The sequence below is a fragment of the Dermacentor silvarum genome, chromosome 11 (genome assembly GCF_013339745.2).
Source record: "Dermacentor silvarum isolate Dsil-2018 chromosome 11, BIME_Dsil_1.4, whole genome shotgun sequence".
Taxonomy (NCBI): Eukaryota; Metazoa; Arthropoda; class Arachnida; order Ixodida; family Ixodidae; genus Dermacentor; species Dermacentor silvarum.
This window is the reverse complement of record NC_051164.1, coordinates 92779235-92800378: the sequence shown is the minus strand read 5'-3', so window position 1 is coordinate 92800378 and position 21144 is coordinate 92779235. Positions and strand designations below refer to the sequence as shown.

The following is a 21144-nucleotide window of genomic DNA, read 5'->3' as shown; positions in this document are numbered from 1 at the left end:
GCGACATTGCTTTTTACCTCGATGCTGGGATTACGTCATCCATATAGCTTCATATTAGACCACATAAACTTGTGCATTAACGCTCCCATGCAAGACAAAAAAATAATTTACACGTCCGATAGCGCACCGGTTGCCGTGCGTCTGAAAATGTGTGCTTCATGTTCTCAAAAGTATGCATCAAACACTCTGCAGTCAAATGACTATCAAGACGTTTTACAAGCCAAGCTTGTTTATGTCTAGCCTGACCGTCCGTGTCTGTTAACTTACGCCCAAGCGCATGCACACCGGGAGCCGCAAGAGGGCCCCGCCGAGCAGTTTCATCCATCCTGAGCCCATACCATTTCCTATACACGCATACACCTTGCCACGTCTCTACCACGTCATACACCTTGCGCTGTATTCCTATAAATGGCCACACTGCGATTAATGCGCAACGCTTTACCACATGGTATGGGCTTGCGCAAACACGCCACAGCTCACACGCATAACACACACCCCCACACGGCAATGGGAGGCAGCGCTGTCCAGCTCCGACTCGACGGACCAGCTCAACCTGGTCAACCGAGCGAGAGGGGCAGCTAAGGCCGCTGTACTCCGGGAGGGCGGGGGGGGGGGGGGGGGTATTCTGTAAGAGTCCACTGTCCACTTCGGCTGTGGCCATTGGCTCCCGCTTTACGAGCGCGAAGGAATTGGCTGGCACTTTCGCGCTCGTGATGCGGAAGCCAATGGCGACAGCCGAAGTGGACAGTCCACTAGGTGGCCTCTTACAGAATACCCCCCCCCCCTGGACTGAGGGGACCACCCACTGCAGACCACCCACTCCATCTATCTTCACGGATTGGTAGGGCCGACGAATTTGATCTATTCCTTGAAGCGGGATTTGGATATATTGGATCACAATATTTTTAACTTTATTTCGTTGTAATCGAGCTCAGAAGGTAAATGAAACATTCGAGTACCTCTTGCTGTGCTTTCCTTTTCTGATAACGGGGAGGCAGAGGGAGGGGGAGAATGAGGTGTCGTTTTCACTAAGAATCCCGCAGGCATTACTTATCTAGTACTGCGCAGGGCATCTTTAGTACGCGATAAGCATTACTTGAAGTAGTGCGTAGGTGTTACTTTTTGAATATGGTGGTAGAACGTTCAAATTACCGGGGCTGCAATGCAAAACGACCTTTGCTATTTCTTGAAGGGATGAATGAATTAACAAGAGGCTAATAACTCCCACGGTTGTTCTGTCACCGGGAAATTTTAACGTTTCCAGCCTGAATGACTTCGCAAAAGTGCGCGAAATTCGAAAATTGGTTAGGTGGGGTGGCTGCGTTATTAGTGCAGCGTAGGGCTGCGCGCTCATCAAAATTTACTGCCAGCCGCGCAGACTAGTGCTATACGCCCACTCGTAGCCGAGGAAGCTGAGAACCTCGCATATGGTGTCGGAGCGCCTTGGAAAGTTTAATCATTCGCGCTTCCACTCACAGATTGCATGCCGGGGCCTGTGTTCGTGGAATCCTCGATGCTGGCGGGTGCCGACTCGGGCTGCGCGTCGGGATGCGGCGGTTCGTGTAATTGCGCCCGTGGGCGCAGACGCAATTAGTTGGATCGCGGTGGCGTGAAAATTCACTTCGGTTTCTCCTCGCCATAACTCGGCTCGGGTATGCCCTATATCACCGTCGTCATTATACTCGACCGAGTTCAACAGTGGCTGCTCGGGTTTTATTTTGCGCGCTAGCAGCGATGGGTTAAACTACGCCGTAGTTAACTTACAGCAGTTTATACAGGAAATATAACCGAAAAAGTCTCAATGACAGGTTTCATGATCAACGTGTAAAGGATCAATGTAATGCTCGATAACCCGGCAAGTGAGCGTGATGGCTTGCGCTAGCAGTGATGGGTTCAATTTATAGCAATTTGTTCAGCCCTTATACCGCAAAAGTCAATGGGCAGCTTTTGGGATAAATATGTGATAAATCAATGTAATGTTCGATAGCCTGGCAAGTGAATACAAGTTTGGGATTGGTTCTCGGCCTCTTGAAGCTATAACGCACTTATGTAGGCCAATTAGGGTCGCTGGGCGACCCAGGTCATGAGATAGAAATTTCTAGATTGCTATAGATGAGTTGCAACGCCGTATGGAAGGCACTGATAAATCAAAACTGCCGCATTACCGTTATCCTTGAAAAGTACCTATAATCTCGCAATTTTACCATATACTAAGAATGATGCTCTTATAGGACGTGAGAAACTTGGGGAATAAACTAACGGCCCCACAACCAGCGTCGGAATGAAAAACAGTAGTTGCAACGTTGAGAGATCGCACGGTAGCGGTATTATGTGTTAGGAACGAAACGGGTACAACTGGTATTCTGGTTTAGATTAAAGTTTGCTAGCGGAATTGGGCAGTTCGTGTTAACCGGTAGCGCGGGTAATCGGTGGTTTTATTAGAATTCCCAAAGGGGCTGGGAAGCGTGGGACGGCAGGCACATAGGTGATGTCTGCCGACTGTTGGCGACAGCAGTTTACTAGGGGGATTCGCAAGTATTGAACGCATTAAGCTTATCCACCGGTAATCGGAGGTTAAAGGACTATAGGCCTTCGCCTTGCGTTTGAGACTAAGTAGGTTTGAAAGCTGAATTTGTTGCTGAAATACATGTAAGCTGAAATGCTGAAGTAGCTGCAAGTGGCGAACATTAATTCGGCACTTGGTGCGAACACTAATTCGCACGAAGCTCTAATAACCCTAGACTTTTTATGAAAAATCTGTTTAATAAACGTAATGCATTGTTACTTTGCAAAATGCAAGACTTTAGTCTCGAATATCTGTTTTGATTCTGCAACTGTGGACCGCTTTATACTTTCGGCTGTCTTAATTTTGTCATTCCTTAGTGGATGTGTCTTGATTTTTTTAAGCAGCGGAGCTGTTTAAGGATGAGGTTGAACCGTGCCGAGCGTTGATCAGTACTGAAAGCAGAGCATAGGAGGAGAGGAGGTGCACAGAGAGAAAGAGAGACAGACAGTGAGCGAGAGAAATAAAACGAAATAAACTTTCTTGGCAACGGGTACTTTCTTGGCAACCGGGGTACCCACGGTCCGAAGGCGAGCGTCATAACAACTGCGCTATACACACACGCTTGCAGAGCTCCGCTGTTTCATCAGATTCCACAAGCGTGGAACTGGCTTAATTTTTTTTTCTTTGCGCCTGATATCTAGCAATTGCAACGTCAGCATAAGCGATTTTTTTCGGGTTATTTCGGGGCAACTTCTGGAAGCCATATGCTATGTGTCGTGCTGTGCAACTGCTAGGTTTCGAGGCCCAGTAATGCATCATAACAGACGCCCTCTGTCTCCCGTTTACCACGGTACAAAAACTTGGAGGACGCTTAAGCTTCGCATTTAAGAGTGGAACGCGATACTTTTCAAAAATCCCTGACTGCTTCTAACGCTTCCTGGCAACTGCAGCTTATGTAACCGTAATGTTTACCGGGAAATGCTGGCGGCGAACGCGAAGCACGAAGGCGAGCTTTCTGGTTCTTTTTTATTTTTCCCGCATGGGCGGGCCCCGCGGTAGCGCGGAGGCGAGCGCCATCCGGATCGTTCTTGCAGGTTGTGTGTAAGTCATACTTTACGAATTTTCTGGTGCATTTAATTTGAGAAATTCAATTAGTTCAGCAACGCCTATGCGCCACGCGGAGGGCCTGCGCAGTTCGGGATGATTTTTCTCTAAGGACTCATTCACACTAGGCCGACAGAACACTAATTCTGGTCTGCCGACTGATGCAAGCGCTGATTTAAAACAGCGCTTGCATGTAGGCTCCCTAGGTAGCCCATTTGTCAAAAGAATGCGGCACGTACTGTGTCACATGTTGACTGCGAATTGCGTTGCCAGAGGAGGGCAGTGGTGGTTCGAATTGCTGTGCGTTTCGGTTGTTCTTTAATACTGGTGCAACACGGGCGTTTTCGATCGCGATCACGCCCTCTCGGGATCAAATTTTGGATCGTTTGTCGATGCCAGAGCAAAGTGGGAGATGCGCACTTGCGTCACCTGGCCTTGTGAGAAGGTATAGGTGAGAAGGTATAATTATCAAAATACCACGTATCCTCTACGATCAGTCACCTCGAAAACTCTAACCGTTCCTAAATCTCGCACTAATTATGGATCATTTACATTCTCGCATACCGCATCGCAGCTCTGGAATAAATTACCAACAGATCTTACAGCACAACAGCCATTTATCAGTTACAAAACTAATCTTCGCTCTTTCATGCTCGCGTTACTTGCTTCATAAGTATGTACCATATTTGTACTGTCTCACACATTCTTTTTCGCGCGCGCTCAAGTCTTTATATAACAGCATATAACATAGGGGCCCCTTCCACAACTCCTGCGAGAGTTATAGGGCCCCACCTTTATATCATACCCAATGTACAAATATTCATGTGATTAATAAACTCAATTCAATATAGCGACTGCACGTGAACACGCACGTGCAGTCGCTATACAACACTTCCGTCCACAGCAGCCTCTTTAACATCACACTTTTTTGCTCATAAGAATGACGTTTAAAAAACAATTATGGGGTTTTATGTACCGAAACCACGATCTGATCATCAGGCACGCCGTAGGGGGGGGCTCCGTAATAATTTGGACCACCTGGTGTTCTTTAACGTGCACCTAAATCTGAGTACACGAGTGTTTTCGCATTTCGCCCCCGTCGAAATGCGGCCGCCACGGCCGATATTCAGAATGACGTTATTATGGTGGCTATTGTGACGATTCCCGAGTAGCGAACCAAACTTCATTTCTAGATTTAAAGATGGTGAAAAACTTGCTTCTGTTTCAAGCTGCTGATTTGCGCTGTTAATAAAGCGCATATGTCAAATATTATGTGTGCTCAAGGCAAATCCCTTTGTCGTGTCTTCCAGATTTTAGCGATATTTAAAGTTGACAGGTTATCGAGCATGTATGCGAAGAAAGATTCAGTGGCGGTTTAGCTGTGAATGCGAGAGAAACGCGTTAGCACCTGTTCGAGGTCCGGGGTCCATGATTTAAACCGCGTTCATCATATTGTAAAGTGTTGTTCCGGAGCTTACTCGACAGACTTCCTTGCTCTACGAGGAGCGAAGTGCAACTGACGATCTCCAGGAGACCACCGTCTGTTCAGCTATGTATGTATGTATGTATGTATGTATGTATGTATGTATGTATGTATGTATGTATGTATGTATGTATGTATGTATGTATGTATGTATGTATGTATGTATGTATGTATGTATGTATGTATGTATGTATGTATGTATGTATGTATGTATGTATTGTATGTAGTGTAATGTATGTATTATGTATGTATGTATGTATGTATGTATGTATGTATGTATGTATGTAGGTATGTATGTATGTATGTATGTATGTATGTATGTAGTATGTATGTATGTATGTATGTATGGTATGGTATGTAGTATGTATGTAGGTATGTAGTATGTATGTATGTGTGTGTGTGTGTGTGTGTGTGTGTGTGTGTGTGTGTGTGTGGGTGTGTGTGTGTGTAGTGTGTGTGTGTGTGTTGTGGTGTGTGTGTGTGTGTGTGTGTGTGTGGTGTGTGGTGTGTGTGTGTGTGTATGTGTGTATGTTGGGAGAGATACGTACTGGATACGTACCAGATACGTACCAGGAGAGATACGTACTGGGAGATCTGAAATTACTATTGGAAGTCCATTCACTCGCAGTTTTATGCGAGTGAGGAGATAAAACTTTGTTGCCGCTCAGTCGATTAATGAGCAGGTGACGTCAGTCCAAGCCGCCTCCATCAGCGTACTTGATCGCGGGTAATATGTACGCTGTCAGGTACTGGTGCTGCGAAGAGCTTTAGTTTATCTTTCTTACTGTAGAACTCAAAAGGGGAACAAAAATAAGAGCAACGCATTGTCGCTCCTGTTCTCACTCCTGAAAGGCTTCGAGCCATTCGACGCTTGTCTTCTGCTCCAACTTTTGTGACGACGCTGTTACGCACGACATCTCATTGTGGAAGCCGAACAAAGGGCGCTGCCTCCGGTTACATCCGTAGTAGGAATTTCGGCCTCGGACACTATGGCTTGGCCGCGACAGTAGGGTCGGGTTTCTTTTATGTTCGGCAGAGGACAAATGGAGCGTACAAAGAGCAGAAACAGAGTGATTTCTTATATATTTTTTTTTACCTGTAGCAGCAAGAATATGAGAGATATGACCAGAGTCCATGCCCGATGAAAACTTAGTCTAGCACCCAGGCTGAAATGGCCGCGGGGCCATAGAAGCAGTGAAGTCGGTTCGGCCAAGATAACTTCTTTTGAGATTGCAACATTACTCGTACACAAGTACATTAGAATAAAGGTCACCCTCATGATAACTATTGTCCCTTTTTACGCTCCCCCCCCCCCCCCCCCAACACGGCGTGCCTCATAAGCATAGCGTGGTTTTGGTGCATTAGACCCTAGCATTTGATCAGTTTTACTTCAGAAGTCCTATAGAGCAGTTGTGTACGCATACCACATCGTGGTGCATACAGTCGTCTGAACTCAACGGGTAGTACACCTCAAGCTACAAACGTCGATGCTTAATTAGGCGCAAAGATGTACGTGAAGACCACCTCTACGGCAGGGTTATGTGGCGAGGGGGACACAAAGTGAGGTGATAATTATCGCTGTTAGCAGTGCAATTAACAAAAATTGAATAATTAAGTGTTGAGTGGCTGCAGTAAGCAAGCACGTTTGTATTGAAAAGTTAGAGGCAGTCGTGTTTCTGCATAGTTCCACTTGGCAGAATTCTTCCAGCGTATCCGTGCTTTGAGATATTGAACTGCGAAGTTTAATTATCGTCCGCATGATTACGCATGCAAGACAGTGAGGACCGGCGCAAAGCTGTTCGCTTATCTCGCTATAACAGAAGCTCCCATCGTTACAGGTGGCGCGGTTCCGTGTTTTGATAGCGGTTCCGACTTCTGAGCTTTGCGAATATGCCAGTCGAGAGTGAAAGGGGGGAGTTATCACTTTTGCCTATGTTTCCTCCCTGTTGTCAGACTAAGCGCCGTACGCAAAAGGTGCGTCACATAAGGGAGGAGTTTTGCGCCGGTCTTCACTTTCTTGCATGCGTAATCATGCGTAATCATGCGTCACTGTCTTGCATGCGGTTGTACCCATCGCACGACGAATGTTGACGTTAATGCGATTAGCATTGCAGTAATGTAGCGACCAGTGTTGCGGAATGGGGACTCGGGATTTTGAATGATTACCGAATCACTCCACATTTTCGAACACACAGAATGCAACGAAAATGAAATGGGAGCCCGACATTCCGGAATGGAGTTAGAATAGTAATGGGCGTCTAGTCCTGGAGCGCTAAGTGGTGAACTTTAGCGGGACTTCAAAACACGCCTAATTTGCCAGTTAGATTAAACTTAGCCACTTTATTGCGTTTGTGAATTCTTACTCAATACGGTCTTTCATTATCTACCTGCGGTTGGGTACCTCTGCCGCGGTAATTATAAACAACAGTGTAGCAGTGGCATGCTTGGCCTACGGCAAAGAACGCAGGCCGAAAGTGGCCACGTCTCAAACGGTCCCATTTTACCCGAGTCCTCAACGAATTAGAAAGTGCGCCATGTGTTTTTCACACCGTCGAGCATTCAGATTGAGCGATAACAGGCAGCCAGAGAGGTATGCTGAAATGTAGCCCGTTAAGGTGGACAGTAAACGTGGGAAAAAGAAAAAAAAAAAGGGGGGGGGGGCAGTATATTTCATCAATTTCTTCGGCCCCTGAACTCATTTACTGCGCCAGCAGCATTCTCCTTGAACACCATCTTAATTTTGCTTGCCTACGTTTTCGTCAAATAATTGCACTCACCCACTACGAGAGACACGGCGCGAGATTATCTTGTACTTTTCTTTACTCGAGTGATTGATAATTGGAGAGATTACAGGCAAGAGATAACGGTCACAAAGCGCGTTTGTTCTTGCGCGAAAAACGCACGTAACATTATCTGTTGCATTATTCAGACTTGCAAAATGCAAATAAAGTAAAACAATTAAAGGAAACTGTCTCATTTACTACTGGCATTGGAGGAATGGAATCGACCAGCTCAGCCACTCCAGGAGTAGGAATAGTCAAACTCTCACCATTCTGAGGAGTTCGAAGGATTGGATATCCACTCTCCGGGGATCTCACTCTCTGGAATGGAGTGGGAATGCAGTGCGTGGTTCCACTCTGCAACTCTGGTATAGCGACACACCGTATTGCCGCCGCAGAGGTGTGTATGATGAGGCGTGTGCGCCTCATCGTACGGCATGTATGAGGCGTGTGCGCCTCATCGTACGGTATATATAAGGCGGGTGCGCAGCCGGATTCCTCACTCGCGCTTTGCACGGGACACGCGTCGCGCCATCTAGTGGTGCGGCCACGAAGTCCGCGCATGGCGCGAGTGTGAATATATATTGCGTGAACATACACAGGTTTGTCTGAGTGTATACAGCATGACGGGGGTTCGATTCCGTCCAGCACCGCGTGTTTCTTTTTTTCTTATTTTTTGTCATTGAATAGTGGCACTTTCCCAGTGGCATATGCCCATTGACCCAAGTCGCGTCAAAGAAGTTTATTGAAAAAGGGTGCATGCCCATTGACCCAAGTTTGTCCGACGGTTGGTTTCAAAAACCCTGTTCCCTCTGCAAGCAGCCCGATGCTGCACTCATTAGACCACGGCGTACCCACTTACCCAAGTTGGCGGGAAAAGTGTTTGATAGACGGGCAGATTGTCCCCTGAAAGTGCGCGACGCTCTGATACATTGCTAATCCCATTAAAATTAGCGGTATCCTCCCTCTTGCCTATTCCCTGTGTTGTGTTTGGGCGATTTATACTAATTTTAATGTTCACAGGTTGGCAGGTACGGGGAAAAAATTAGACGCATTTCATAGGAGAGTGTTCATTTTTTTCTGCAAGTAGTGGCACTTGCTCTCGGCACTTGCGAAATGCATTCTCTATGGAGAAGTACGACAGGTTAACCGGGTGTGAGATCTTCGAAGTTATTTGCTGTGCTTGCAGAGGATGCGTCCGCGAGAAATACCGTAGAAAATTGAGGGCAGTTGTAAATGCTGCGGCAATCCTTCATATGCGTTTTGGTTTTCTACAGGAACATTTCAGTAACACAAAAAAAAAAATCAGGGAAAGTTCGCGTGGGTTGCTAATCCATCTTTTGAGCCTCACTTCGCTCGCGTTGTACTATGTCAGCAGTTGCGTGGGTTCATTCGCAGCGCTGTTTCGCCGACGCGCGCATTTGCGATAATTAGCGATCGCCGGCTACCCGGCTAATTATGGCGTCGCGGCAATCGCGACTTGTGCCAAGTGAGTGAAAGGCCGCGTCAGCCAATTAGCGCGCCTAAAGCGGACGTGAACGGGTGCGCGGTGCACGATGGCTGTCGCATCGGAACGAACGGGAAGTTTCGGTCGTCGTAGGAAATAAAATGCCCTTAAGCTATGCAATACGATGCGGACAGAAAGCCGCTTCGAAAAGGGAAAAAGAAAGGGAACACGTGCTGTTGGAAGGCAATGCACGTGTTACTGTGGTTGCCGGTGGAAGCGCGATCAGCGCGTTCTTAGCCACCACTTGCACCTCTGTGCCTGCATATGCGGCAGTGGTGGAACTGCACTTTAACTTTGCTCCAAACTTCTATACAGGGCGCATATTGCTACATCCTACAAGCAGGATGTCTGTGCGGTATTAAGAGGAAGAAATAGAAACTGTCAGCAAACCGACCGTGGCAAGAGCGTAGCAACAAAGGAAACCAGCTTCCGGGCTTTTGTCCCGGGCTAGATTCCCGAACCAGGATGGCTTCTTTCTTCACCTGCGCAGCAGTGTGTTTCAGAAACTCGTACGAGTTTCCTTTGTTGATTCAGTGGGGCTAATTCTCACCTAATTGGGGTCATATACTCTCGGACACTTTTCTGTACCGTGAAGAGGTGTCTACGGAGCCGAAGTGTACGTGTGCCGCCGCAGCTACAAGTAGTCCAGCAATTTTGTCCATGTATTATAACGTCAGAAAGAGAGAACATGATTGTTTAACTTCAAGAGCTCGTCTACTTGAAGCTAAGCGTAATATCGACGCGAGATAGGCTGGCACCTTGCATTAGGTGGCTCGCTTTCTTGTCTTCAGGCATAGAGGTGTCCGCCCGTCTGGAGAGCCAAGCCAAGTCTTCCGCGTAAGTGATAAAGCCCCCCTCCCATTCGGGCTTTCAACCCTTGCCTGGATTGCCGTCTCAGCTTTGTCATTTCTGTCCGCACTGGCATAGTATTTGAGAAACTGCCGGCGATATTCGATCCACAATGTCGACTTGTGGTTTCCACGTCCTCGCGGAATCCTCTAGAGCGAAATACAAATTGCGTAGCTTGCGCTCTTGTGTCCAGTCGTTAAACTTCAAAGTGGTCAAGTCAGTCGATGGCGTCTTCAAAAGCGCCTCCATGAAGCGAATCTGGTGTCCGGAGTTGATTGAGGATGCACTGCGCTGGAGTGGTAACCGTGGAAGGGGGTGGATTCATCGTCCTCGCACGATCAAGTATAGCAGACCGTTCTGCGGCAGGTACCCATGAAGGCGACGGCTGGTACGTATAGTACGGGTGCAGGGGTAAGCTACGCCAAACTACTCGCTGGGCTTGTGTCTGGTGTATACGCATCGGCGATCGTACCATCTACGTACCTCGCACTTCCACCAGACAACTGGGACGAAGTTAATAAGCGAGGCCTTGTCAAATTATTAGTCACAATAACCAGTCAGTTATCGATATTTTGTTATGTTTACCCTCTCGAATTTTTTTCAGCACGTGAAACCATCGCACCTCCTTTACGCACTCGTCATAAGTAAAATGGCTTACGCGTGTTCTAGTGAGTGTTCTTCCCATGCGTCACTTGCTGCGCCCCTTCTTTCAGCTCTCATCCTAGATTGATTATCACTTTCTGCAGCAAATGGCGGAAACGAGAAAGACTCATCCACTACTCACAAGCGTCTCCTTCGCAAGAGTTAAGGAGCTCTGCACGGACGCCGAAAGCAAAACCCGAGCGAAATTCGCCCTGTATATTCGGCGCGGGAACACGTGTAGTAAATCCCGCCTCCTTAATTTGAGATTTGTAGCAAGCGAAATGCCGTTCCTGTCCAGCTCACAGGAAGAGGTCCAAAGGGCCATCATCCGACAAGCAAGACGGCGCGTCGAAACCAGTGGGGCCCTTGCCTAGGGGCCTCACCCATTGAGCGTTTTATTTTTCAATAAAGCTGTTCTACTCTAGTCCGGCGATCGCTTCCAAGGAAAACGCTGCCGCCGAGCCCCGATTCTATACGACACCGATGTCTGTAGCTCCCAGACACCGTCACTCGTCGCTGGCCAATCAGAATGCGGGTGGAAGCTCTACGTCAATATGTAACTTCAGCTACACTAATATACAGATGCAGCGGCGCCTGCTACACGTATTATCAGCATAAATTCGAACGAAAAGAGCTGCGAAACTATACTCCAGTGCGTTGTTGTGTTTCCAATTTCTTCTTCATTTGTAACAGCGGCTTAGTTCGGAGTCTGAAACGTACACATTGGATTATTCTAAGCCTGGAAACTGGCTCTGGAGCGATTACACGTCGCATTTCTGTGAAAACGGGCATAAGAGGTGTTCTCATCAATGACTTCCCGTTCGGGTTTCAATTTACGCGAATGGCACAACAATTTCCTTCTTTATGCGTTTAGCCGAGGCGTTCAATCAAGTCGCCGAGAAGGACGGACAGAATATGGTGCGCGTGCGCAGTATGAAGGATCCAAAACATTCGACCAATGATAGCGCTAGACAGACAACCCAACAAATGGGAACTAAGCGTTATTGCATTCGCGACGTATCTGTCCTAACAAACTACCGAACATGATGCATATTTCTTGCCCCAAAGTCTGCATTTTGTTTCACGCCTTTTGTGTCACCGACACTCCAGCCACCTTTTTCTAGTCTCTACCGCAGTTTTATTAAGCCATTCTATATAATCCCTGAGACGAAGGCATCGAATAGGGTTACATCATCGTTGACCTCTAGGTATGGTGCGACGTGCTAACAAAAATTGTGTAGAACTTATCGTAGAACTTTTCTCTTTTGATATCTTCGCCGTATGAAATATTTCCATCACCGGCTTATGCTGCATCGCGCTTATCCAGTAATCTATTTTCACCTCCGTAACGTTACGTTTAAGGCTTTTTTCACTGTCGCTGCCCATGCTCTCAACGTAGTATTTACTGCCCAGCTTCCTTGGTTGTCTTCTTCACTATCAGTGGTGTTTCTCTTCTTTTTCTTTCTTTTTCTGAATAGATACCTTGAAAACTTAGCCACCAATCACTTCGCCTGTAAATTTTTCAGACCATGTTCGAAGCATATCATGCAGTGGGGCGCTCAATCTTTAAAGGTACGCCCAACCAGTCTCTCAGTACTGCCCGAGTTCGTAGTTACTTGTTTTCTTTTTTTTTTTCGTGCGCACATATACCTAGCCTTCCAATGGCGCATTCATAATTCTCTAGTCCGGCTAGCTTTGTCCAGGCATGATCAGCGTGAGCGTTCTCTACCGGGCAACGCACGAACGCCTTAAGACGCAGTTAAACACGGAAAGAGCATTTACGTGCCCAAACGGAGCTGACAACACTCGCAGCGTCGTTAGAGTGTAGCCCGCTGTTTTCCAAGGAAAGTTCCACTGACGTGAGCAGGCACAAGTCCGGTTTTCCAGAAAGTAGATGAGGGGAAATGTCATGGCCACGTAATCCACCAGCTACTATTCAAGAGTGCGCCTCTTCTATCTACGCAGGTGGAGCTGGCCCAGGCGCTGGTCCTGTACTGCTGGGTATGGTAAGTAATTCCTCTTTTCCAGCAATCTGGGCCGCACATGCAGATGTGCTGCACAAAAGGAGATGTGTTGGAAGTGAAAGGGAGAGTGCGATCTATTGCCCGGCGTCTTCCCTCTGGTGGCAACTACGTTAACTGAGGGGAGGCAAGGGAGAGGGAGCGGGTGGGGGCGTTGTGCTACTGCCTAAATCTTGCTTCCCCCAGCAGAACTGCCTATCTCTCCCCTTAGTTTTCTCCCTAGCACACAATCCACTCACGTTGTTTGCACAAGTAAGCAGGAAACTGCACGCGACAGCACCGTTTGGCCCATCTAGTTCCCCGAGCGCTTCCCAAACTTCGTATGCACCCGCTGGTCGGCAAAACCTTTTGTCTACGTCGCGCGGCGCGGGGCGAGTGGACAATAGCCACCCAAGGGCATGCGCATGCCGTAGACACACACACGTGAAAGTAGGAAAAAGGAGGCAAAGAAACGCGCTTTGTCGGGGTCGGGCTCAGCGTCGCTCGTGAGTCGCGCGGAGTGCGAATGGCGGCGTCCGCTAATTAAATGCGCAGGATGAAGCACATTCATCGCGCCAGGTCTACGCTGTAGCGCCAGCACTTGCTATGTAAGTGGCAGTGACGGACCGGTCGACCTCAATGAGGAAAGTCCGAGTGGTTTGCAGCATATCCCCCCCCCCCCCCCTTTCCTTTCTTTCCTGTAGTATACTTCTGCGTGATGTTCACAATGGATGTTTGAGAGAGTCCGAGCTAGTACGGACGCCCGCAGTTCTCTGTAAAACGCGACAGAAGTGCGCTAAATACATTGAAAGAAGGAGAGAGAGAGCGAGATAGAAAACATTTATCAAAATAAAGAGGAACCACAGGGTCCTTCGGCGGGTCCTGGGCTTGGGTGGTTTCCTCAGTCCAGGACACCCATGAGCCGCGGCCGCCCGGCGCGCTCTCACGACCAGATCGAGCGGTTCCCCGGGAGTTAACGCTAGATAGCAAGGCTGTTGTGTGGTTGGGTGTGCGAATGTAGGGTTGGCGCTCATGAGCTGGCACGCCCAAGTGGCGTGGTAGAGCGTGACCGGGGCATTACATTCTGGCCACTGTGGCGGCTATTGTGTGGGGTACACGGCGGGAAATAGTGTGCGCTAAGATGTTTGTCTGGAAGCATCGACAACAACTTCCTAAGGTTTCTAGGCATGGTGTGTCATAGCTTGCGCTTCCTGCCGGTCGACGCGCTTGCTCTAGGATACCGGCATTCTCGACGAAATCTAGCAACGGCGTGCTAGCTAGTATTAGCGTAAAATTACCGACAGTTCGCACACGAATGAGGCGTCGGCTAGTTCTCGTTTAGTCATAAGAGAGAGACAGAGAGAGAGCGAGAGAGAGAAACAAAGAGCGAAATGTAGACAGGTTAACCAAGGACGTGCGCGGTTGGCTACCCTACACTTGAGGAAAGGGAAAGGGGAAGAATAGATAAGGAGACAAAAGAAAAACAATAAAGAGTCAGCCATTCACAGACTCAGTCGCATAGGAATGTCCGCTGTCGCAAGCGTTCGTGCAGTCCAGTAGCCTTCAAGAAGTGCAGAAGGGCTTTTGCGGCCTTTCGCATGCAAGAATGCGTAGGCCATGGTCCCAGCATTTCTCCTCCGAGAGCACTTCATTATATAACAGGCTGAGTTTAGCTTGTAGAGTACGTCGTTGAGCGTCACGTCAAAAGATTTGTTGTTTCAGGCATAAGTTGCTATACACGCTTATGGCTAACTGTGCTACTCTCGTACGGGATGATCAACGCTGTTGTTTGATGATCAACAGTGGAGTCAGCGTTTAGGACAAAAAGGCATGTCAGTCCTACATCTGTGAATAATCAGTAGCACCTCCCCCCTCTCCACCTTCTCCCATTGGTAAATAAAAAATGAAATGTAAAAGTCCCCGATGAAGACAAACATCTTTGGTGAAACGTTATCTCTGGATACATCTCTTGATCGACCGCTGAATCATATCAAGCCTCCATCTTCTTGTGGACCCATTTCTTGTTTGGAGCTTGTGCATGATCTAATATCCACATACATCATACTGCTTCCTCCTCATTCTTTTTTAAGTACGAGAAAATGAAAAGAATGTCACGAAATTAAAACCATGGAGGTCGGTCAGAGAACATCATCGTCTTTGATATTTCACTCAAATACGGCTTAACATGTTGTACAAACCGTCAACAAAATGCAGCAGTCCTTAGCCACCACACCACATATTTGCCAGATGAGACTTCTCTTTTGCGCTATACACACGCGAAAGTGAGAGCTTTCACCGATTGGAGGGGAAGAACGCGAAGAGAAAGCATGCGTATTGCACACCTCTCGTGGGTGTGTGCGCGGCGCGTTGCAAAATGCTTTGCATATCGCGGTTTCCAGGCGGCTTGCTCTCCACCTAAATTTGATTATGCGCCGAGTCAAACGACACGGAACCCGCAAAAGTGCCCGGATTTTCGCTATTTTCTCTCGCACGCCGCGGTCTTGTCAGAAATAAGAGCAAACACGAACCACCTGTTTTTTTTCCTCTGTGCCACAAACGACCCGCGTGGGCTTGACTTGTTTTTACCGCTCCTTTCTGAAGCACCGTTTGCAAATGTTTTCGGTGGTCTCCTGGGCCGTGGATATTTATTGTGCGTTTGTGCGCTCGATCATTTGTGTTTTTTTTTTCTTTATAGAGTATTTCGATATTGTTATTCAAACGAGCGGCTGCTTATCGGCGTGTTCTTGGAGCTCCCACATACGAGGAAGTGAGAGTCTAAAATGCGCGGTATTCGAGATGCTTCGCATTATGTTTCTGCCTTTTTTCTGTACAAGAATGCAAAGTGGGGCTAGTCGTTTGAGCAACGCTCAGCGAAAAACGGCGCAGCAACAGGACCAATGAAGGACCAGCGCCTGTGTTCCTCTGTCTTTCATTCGTCCTGTTGCTGTGGTGTCTTTCTCGGACTGTTACTCCGTTTGTTGCGCCGATTCTTTCTGCGCGAAATTACTTTAGCAGTCCTAAGTTCACCAACGCACACAGCGCGGCGGATGCAATGAACAATAGCTCTTAATGGTGTCCCTTGGTATTTCGTGTTGTTGTCCCTATCGTTGTGATGCGCGTGATAGTTGTTGAAGCAAGGAACAGGTGAAACCACCGTGAACAGTAAAACTTCTTCTTCTTTCTGGGGTTTTACGTGCCAAAACCAGTTATGATTATGAGGCACGCCGTTGTGGACGGCTCCGGAATAATTTTGACCACCTGGGTTTTTTTTAACGTGCACTACAACGCAAGCACACGGGCGTTTTTGCATTTCGCCTCCATCAAAATGCGGCCGCCGCGGCAGGGATTCGATCCCGCGATCTCGTGCTCAGCAGCGCAACGCCTTAGCTGACTGAACCACCCCGGCGGGTCGTGAACAGTAAAACGAAATTACAAGAAACGCAGTAAAAGTAGCTGGGGAAAAAAAGAAAGGTGAAAAAATTTCCTGCATGCCGAAGAAATCAAAGAATCAAGAAAAGCTTGGCGCTGCTTACGGCTCATTTATATGTCGGCGTCTTAAGCGCAGCCTTAATTTTCGCTACATGTATGCAATGAGGACTAGCCTAGCATTTACGTTGCGGTATAAGAATTGAGATTGATCACAGGAATCCGCAGCCGGATGGATAAGCTTGTTGAACGCGGGAGAGCCCTCCCTCTCTCTTTTTTTAATACTCGATCAATAAGGTCCGTGAAAGGGTCTCTCACGGGGTTTGGGCTCGTCGAACAGACAAGCGTGACGCGTAGATCCCGCGGTGGCAATCGCGTCGGCAAAGTATCAAGCGGCTACTCAAGTGGCTACGCTGCCACTGTGATAAAACGGCTCAAATTTCAAGCAGAAGCCCGCACGTTTTTCCTCTCGAGGGAGCCTCGCCCCTAGATGCAGCAGAGTCAAGGCCACACGCACAAATTCCGCTACACAAGACGCACAGCCTGCGACGTCAACGATTACGGCTCGTGAATTCTGTAAATCATTCAATGCAGAACTCGTCATAGCGTCTCTAGAAATGTGCTGCGCAGCAAGACGAGGAAGAGAAGACCTAAAATAAGGATGGCGGGGCTTCTGAAGTAAAGTTAACGTGGCCCCTCGGCTGTCAGAGCCTCCAAGATAACAGGCCTGTGCTCTCCGCTTTATGACGTCATGCTACTTAGGCCGACACTGCCATCGCCAAGCCCGGCGCGACGAAAGCGGTGACGTAAAATGAGCGCAGCTTACTCGGAAGCAATACCATTAGACTCTATGGTAGTCGCGCCAGATAGCATGACGTCATAGCTAGAAGTGCACCCACCTTGCGCTATCTAGGAGGGGTTGATTATACTCGAAGCCAAAGGGGGGGGGGGGGGGGGCAGTATCTACGTTGGCAGGAAAGCTCCCCCCCGGCTGAATGGCAAAGCGACGTTCAAATTCGTCCCATCTACTCTAATAAAGAACCAAACTGAAAATATATTGCGGTTTTGAGTGAGTGCTAACTTTATTATATTGCGGGAAAACACAACTAGAAGTGCCTCACGAATATTTGCAATGGGGCCAGGTGGGGGGGGTAAGGCTTTAACGTAGTACTGACATATTTCCGAAGGTCTATATAAACTGCCAAACGTTTACCGCCTGTATGAGAATGGCACACAGCTGGGAAACATCAAATATTTCAAATTGAATTCCAGAACGTTACGCGTCGCCTCTCCGCCTTCAACTTCGCGCTACGATAAACAGCCACACAAGTAATCGTGGAATATATCCACCTTCACCTTGTAGACACGTGATGGCCGGACGCAATGCTTCACAACTACGTAGCAAGATTTGCCCTAGAAAACAGTAGAGCTCACGATGGCCCGGCGGCGGGCGGATTTGGCCGGATATCTCTTGTCGGGGGCTGGGGTCCGCGTGAGTTACGATTCGCCGTTTCGGTTTATCGCATAAAGCGGTGTACTCTGCTTCAAAAATATTGCGTCTCTTCGTCACGGGTGCTGAGTGTATAGCTCCCACGAGTAAGAAAACGTACTTCACCATGATACGAAGAGACGGCAAAAAAAGACAAAAAAAAAAAAAAGACAAAAGGAGAAGTGCTTTCCGTGTACGCGAGGGGGCGTGCGTTGTTTAGGAGGGTGCGTGTAGGCGAATCTGTGAACAGTGTCAAGTTGGCAAAAAAGAAAACGGCCATGAGTGGAAGTTTGTGCCATTGTACAACTCGTAGCTCATCCAGAGGCGTGATGACACCGGATTGCACGAGGGGCCTTGACACGCGAGTGACACTTTGTCTTTCGTCGCTGTGCAATTTCAAAAAAAAAAAAAAAAAACTCTTGCACCACTGTTGCGACGCGTCCGTTCGTCACAATATATATATATATATATATATATATATATATATATATATATATATATATATATATATATATATATATATATATATATATGTACAGGTTGTTACCAGTGCTGGTCTAGACGCAGGCGTCCTAGAAATACAAGAAAGGAAACATGCTTGCTGCCAAAGAACCCCGAAGTGAAATGCTCCACGCTGACCGCTGTTTGAGAAATGTTTACACCAGCTTGTTCTCGTGATTCACTTCTGAGTTTTTTTCACTTAGAGGCGCTTCACGTTTTCACTCTCAGAGATGAAATATATCTTTTTTTTTTCTCGAAACTCTGAGGGAGAAGTATTCAACGCAATGATTTTTTTTTTTCATTTTGCGCTATCGTTGTTATGTCGGCCACTGCATAATTCTCAGCTTCCCCGATTTCGTCTCACATTTTTTTTAGTTGTGATGGTCGGTATGTTTCTCCGTCATTACCTCATATCATACAAAATGGTATCTATCTATCTATCTATCTATCTATCTATCTATCTATCTATCTATCTATCTATCTATCTATCTATCTATCTATCTATCTATCTATCTATCTATCTATCTATCTATCTATCTATCTAAACCCGCCGCGATGGCTCAGTCAGATAAGGCGTTGCGCTGCTGAGTACGAGGTCGTGGGATCGAATCCCGGCCGCGGCGGCCGCATTTCAGTGGGGGTGAAATGTAATAATGCTCGTGTGCTTGCGTTGTAGTGCACGTTAAAGAACCCCAGGTGGCCAAAATTAATCCGGAGCCCTGCACTATGGCGTGCCTCATAATCAGAACTGGTTTTGGCACGTAAAACCCCAGAAAGGAGAAGATATATCTAATTTATTTATTTATTTCATTATTAGTATTTCTTTGGTGATCGAGCCTATGTTTTCTACATATTATTGGACTGAGCGTACACGAATGGCTGGCATCACGAATTTACGCGAACCTCTTGTACATACTGATTTTTTTCTTTTCTATAATAATTAAAACATTAATTATAAATAATACAGACGCACTAAAAAAATGGGACCTGAAACCATTTGAGATGCCTGCGCTGGAGGCGACGCTGGAGCTACGGTCCCCGGAGGGTTTGTTTCCAGCGTCCACAATCATCGTGGGGATTTATTTCTCACTTCATCGATAGTTATACCGCGTCCTGCATATACGGCCAGAAGATGAAAGTTTTCTTTCTTTTTGATGCGAAGCATTCTTGTCGAGCTCAACCCACTTTTGCGAAACCGCTATCTGGCCGGTATCCGGCCTCTGGCTGCTTGCGTGGGCCCATCGCAAAGATAGTGCAGCCCAAAAATGTTCTCGTGGGTATGTGTCATTACTGGGTATGTGCCCTTCTTCAATGAACCTCTTTCACGCCAACTTGGGTAACTGGGTAACACAACAACTTCTGTGTAATCACGCTGGCATCTGTGTTGTATATAGCTGCGTAGCGCCCGCCGGCTCCACCCTTACATGTCATTGAGTATTGGTGCGAAGTCAAGCGTAGTTTTTGAGCGAAGCTTTATAGGCTCACAAGTTTCGGTGGTGGTGGTGTCACGCTGAAAAGTGGGCCGATCGTGGCGATAGTGTGCAGAAAGGGTCCAAGCCCAATGGCAGATACCGGGGACAAAAAAGAAAGAGAGAGACAAAGAGAGAGAGATAGGAAGAAGAGAGAGAAAGAGAGATAGAGAGAGAAAGGAAATGACAGAGAGAGAGAGAGGAAATCACCAGCCCTTCCCCTGTCAATGGGGATAAGCAAAGGTTACTCCTTACCCTTCTCTTTCCTACTACTTTCGTTCCCTTTCCTTCTACTTTTGTTTGCCTTTCGTGCAACTTTTCCTTCCGTTGCTGTCACGAGTTTCAGCGCTCCAGAAACGGACAGAGACGGAAAGCAAATATGTAGAAGAACATTTATCTCAAACAGAAAAAATGGTATTGAAGAAAAACAAACAGCAAACTATCCTAACACACTATAAACACTATACAAACACGACACACTCCAAAAGCTAGCTATACAGATAAATAAACAATCGCTCACTACATATTAGTCCTCCGCTCGACTAACCCACGCGAAGTCACGAACAAAGGAACGTTCTGACCGTCGCCAGTCGTGTCGGACTCCCGCTCAGCGTGGCAAAAGACGTTGGCCTGCGTGGTTCCGACGCAGCGCTGGCGTCGACCTCCGTCGAGAGCGATGAGGTTGCGTTCTTGCGCCGAGACCCGCGTGGCACTGGACGCGGTCTGGGCCAGTCGGCCGTTGTGCCACTCACGTGGCCTTGGCGATTGCCTGCGCTGGCTGGGCCCCATCGAATCCATCTTCACTTCAGTGTGCTCCTCAGCTCTCGGCAGCCAATTGCATGACGAAAACCGCTCATGTGGGCAATGTTATTCGTTTTGAAAGCGAACAAAGGTGACCTCCTATAAACGAAGAGAGCGTTTGATTGGTGTTGTGCCTGGCGGTCCTTCGGGACAACGGATGCCTCACCGACAGGCGTGCAGCTGAAGTTCACGCTTCATCGTTTCTCGAGGTTGGGGAGCGTCACCGTCACCCGTGACTAATGGAGGAGCAATTAGACCCCAGGCTGCTCTGAGAAATTGGCTCGTGCGTCGCTAAAATGGCAACGTCGCTCTTGGTGTGTTTCGTGAAGCACCTGCACCCGCCCGGACTACGACGGGGCTCGGCGGTAGCTTCAGCGAAGGCCAGTCTCCTGATTGACAAGCTGACCCTCACGGAGAGGTCACTAATTCTTCCAAGGTGCCAACGTCAAGCATTTCCGTGGGAACTGCTTCCACGTTTGGTTCCCAAGGTGCCACCCGTTGCCTGGTATGCGGGGGCGATCGAGCAACATTGGAGGCGGAGCCCGGCGGAACGGCGCCATGTGATGGGCGGGGTTATGCGAACGGTC

General features: G+C 47.9%; 1 protein-coding gene across 1 annotated transcript in view; it reads left to right on the top strand.

Moving 5' to 3' along the window:
• The window catches only part of LOC119432741 (uncharacterized), a 139561-nt gene that overhangs the window by 47256 nt on the left and 71161 nt on the right, over positions 1 to 21144 (top strand). The window contains exon 10 of the mRNA XM_049658375.1: positions 12837 to 12877. Coding sequence (XP_049514332.1) covers positions 12837 to 12877 — 41 coding nt within the window. The remainder of the gene's footprint in view (positions 1 to 12836; positions 12878 to 21144) is intronic.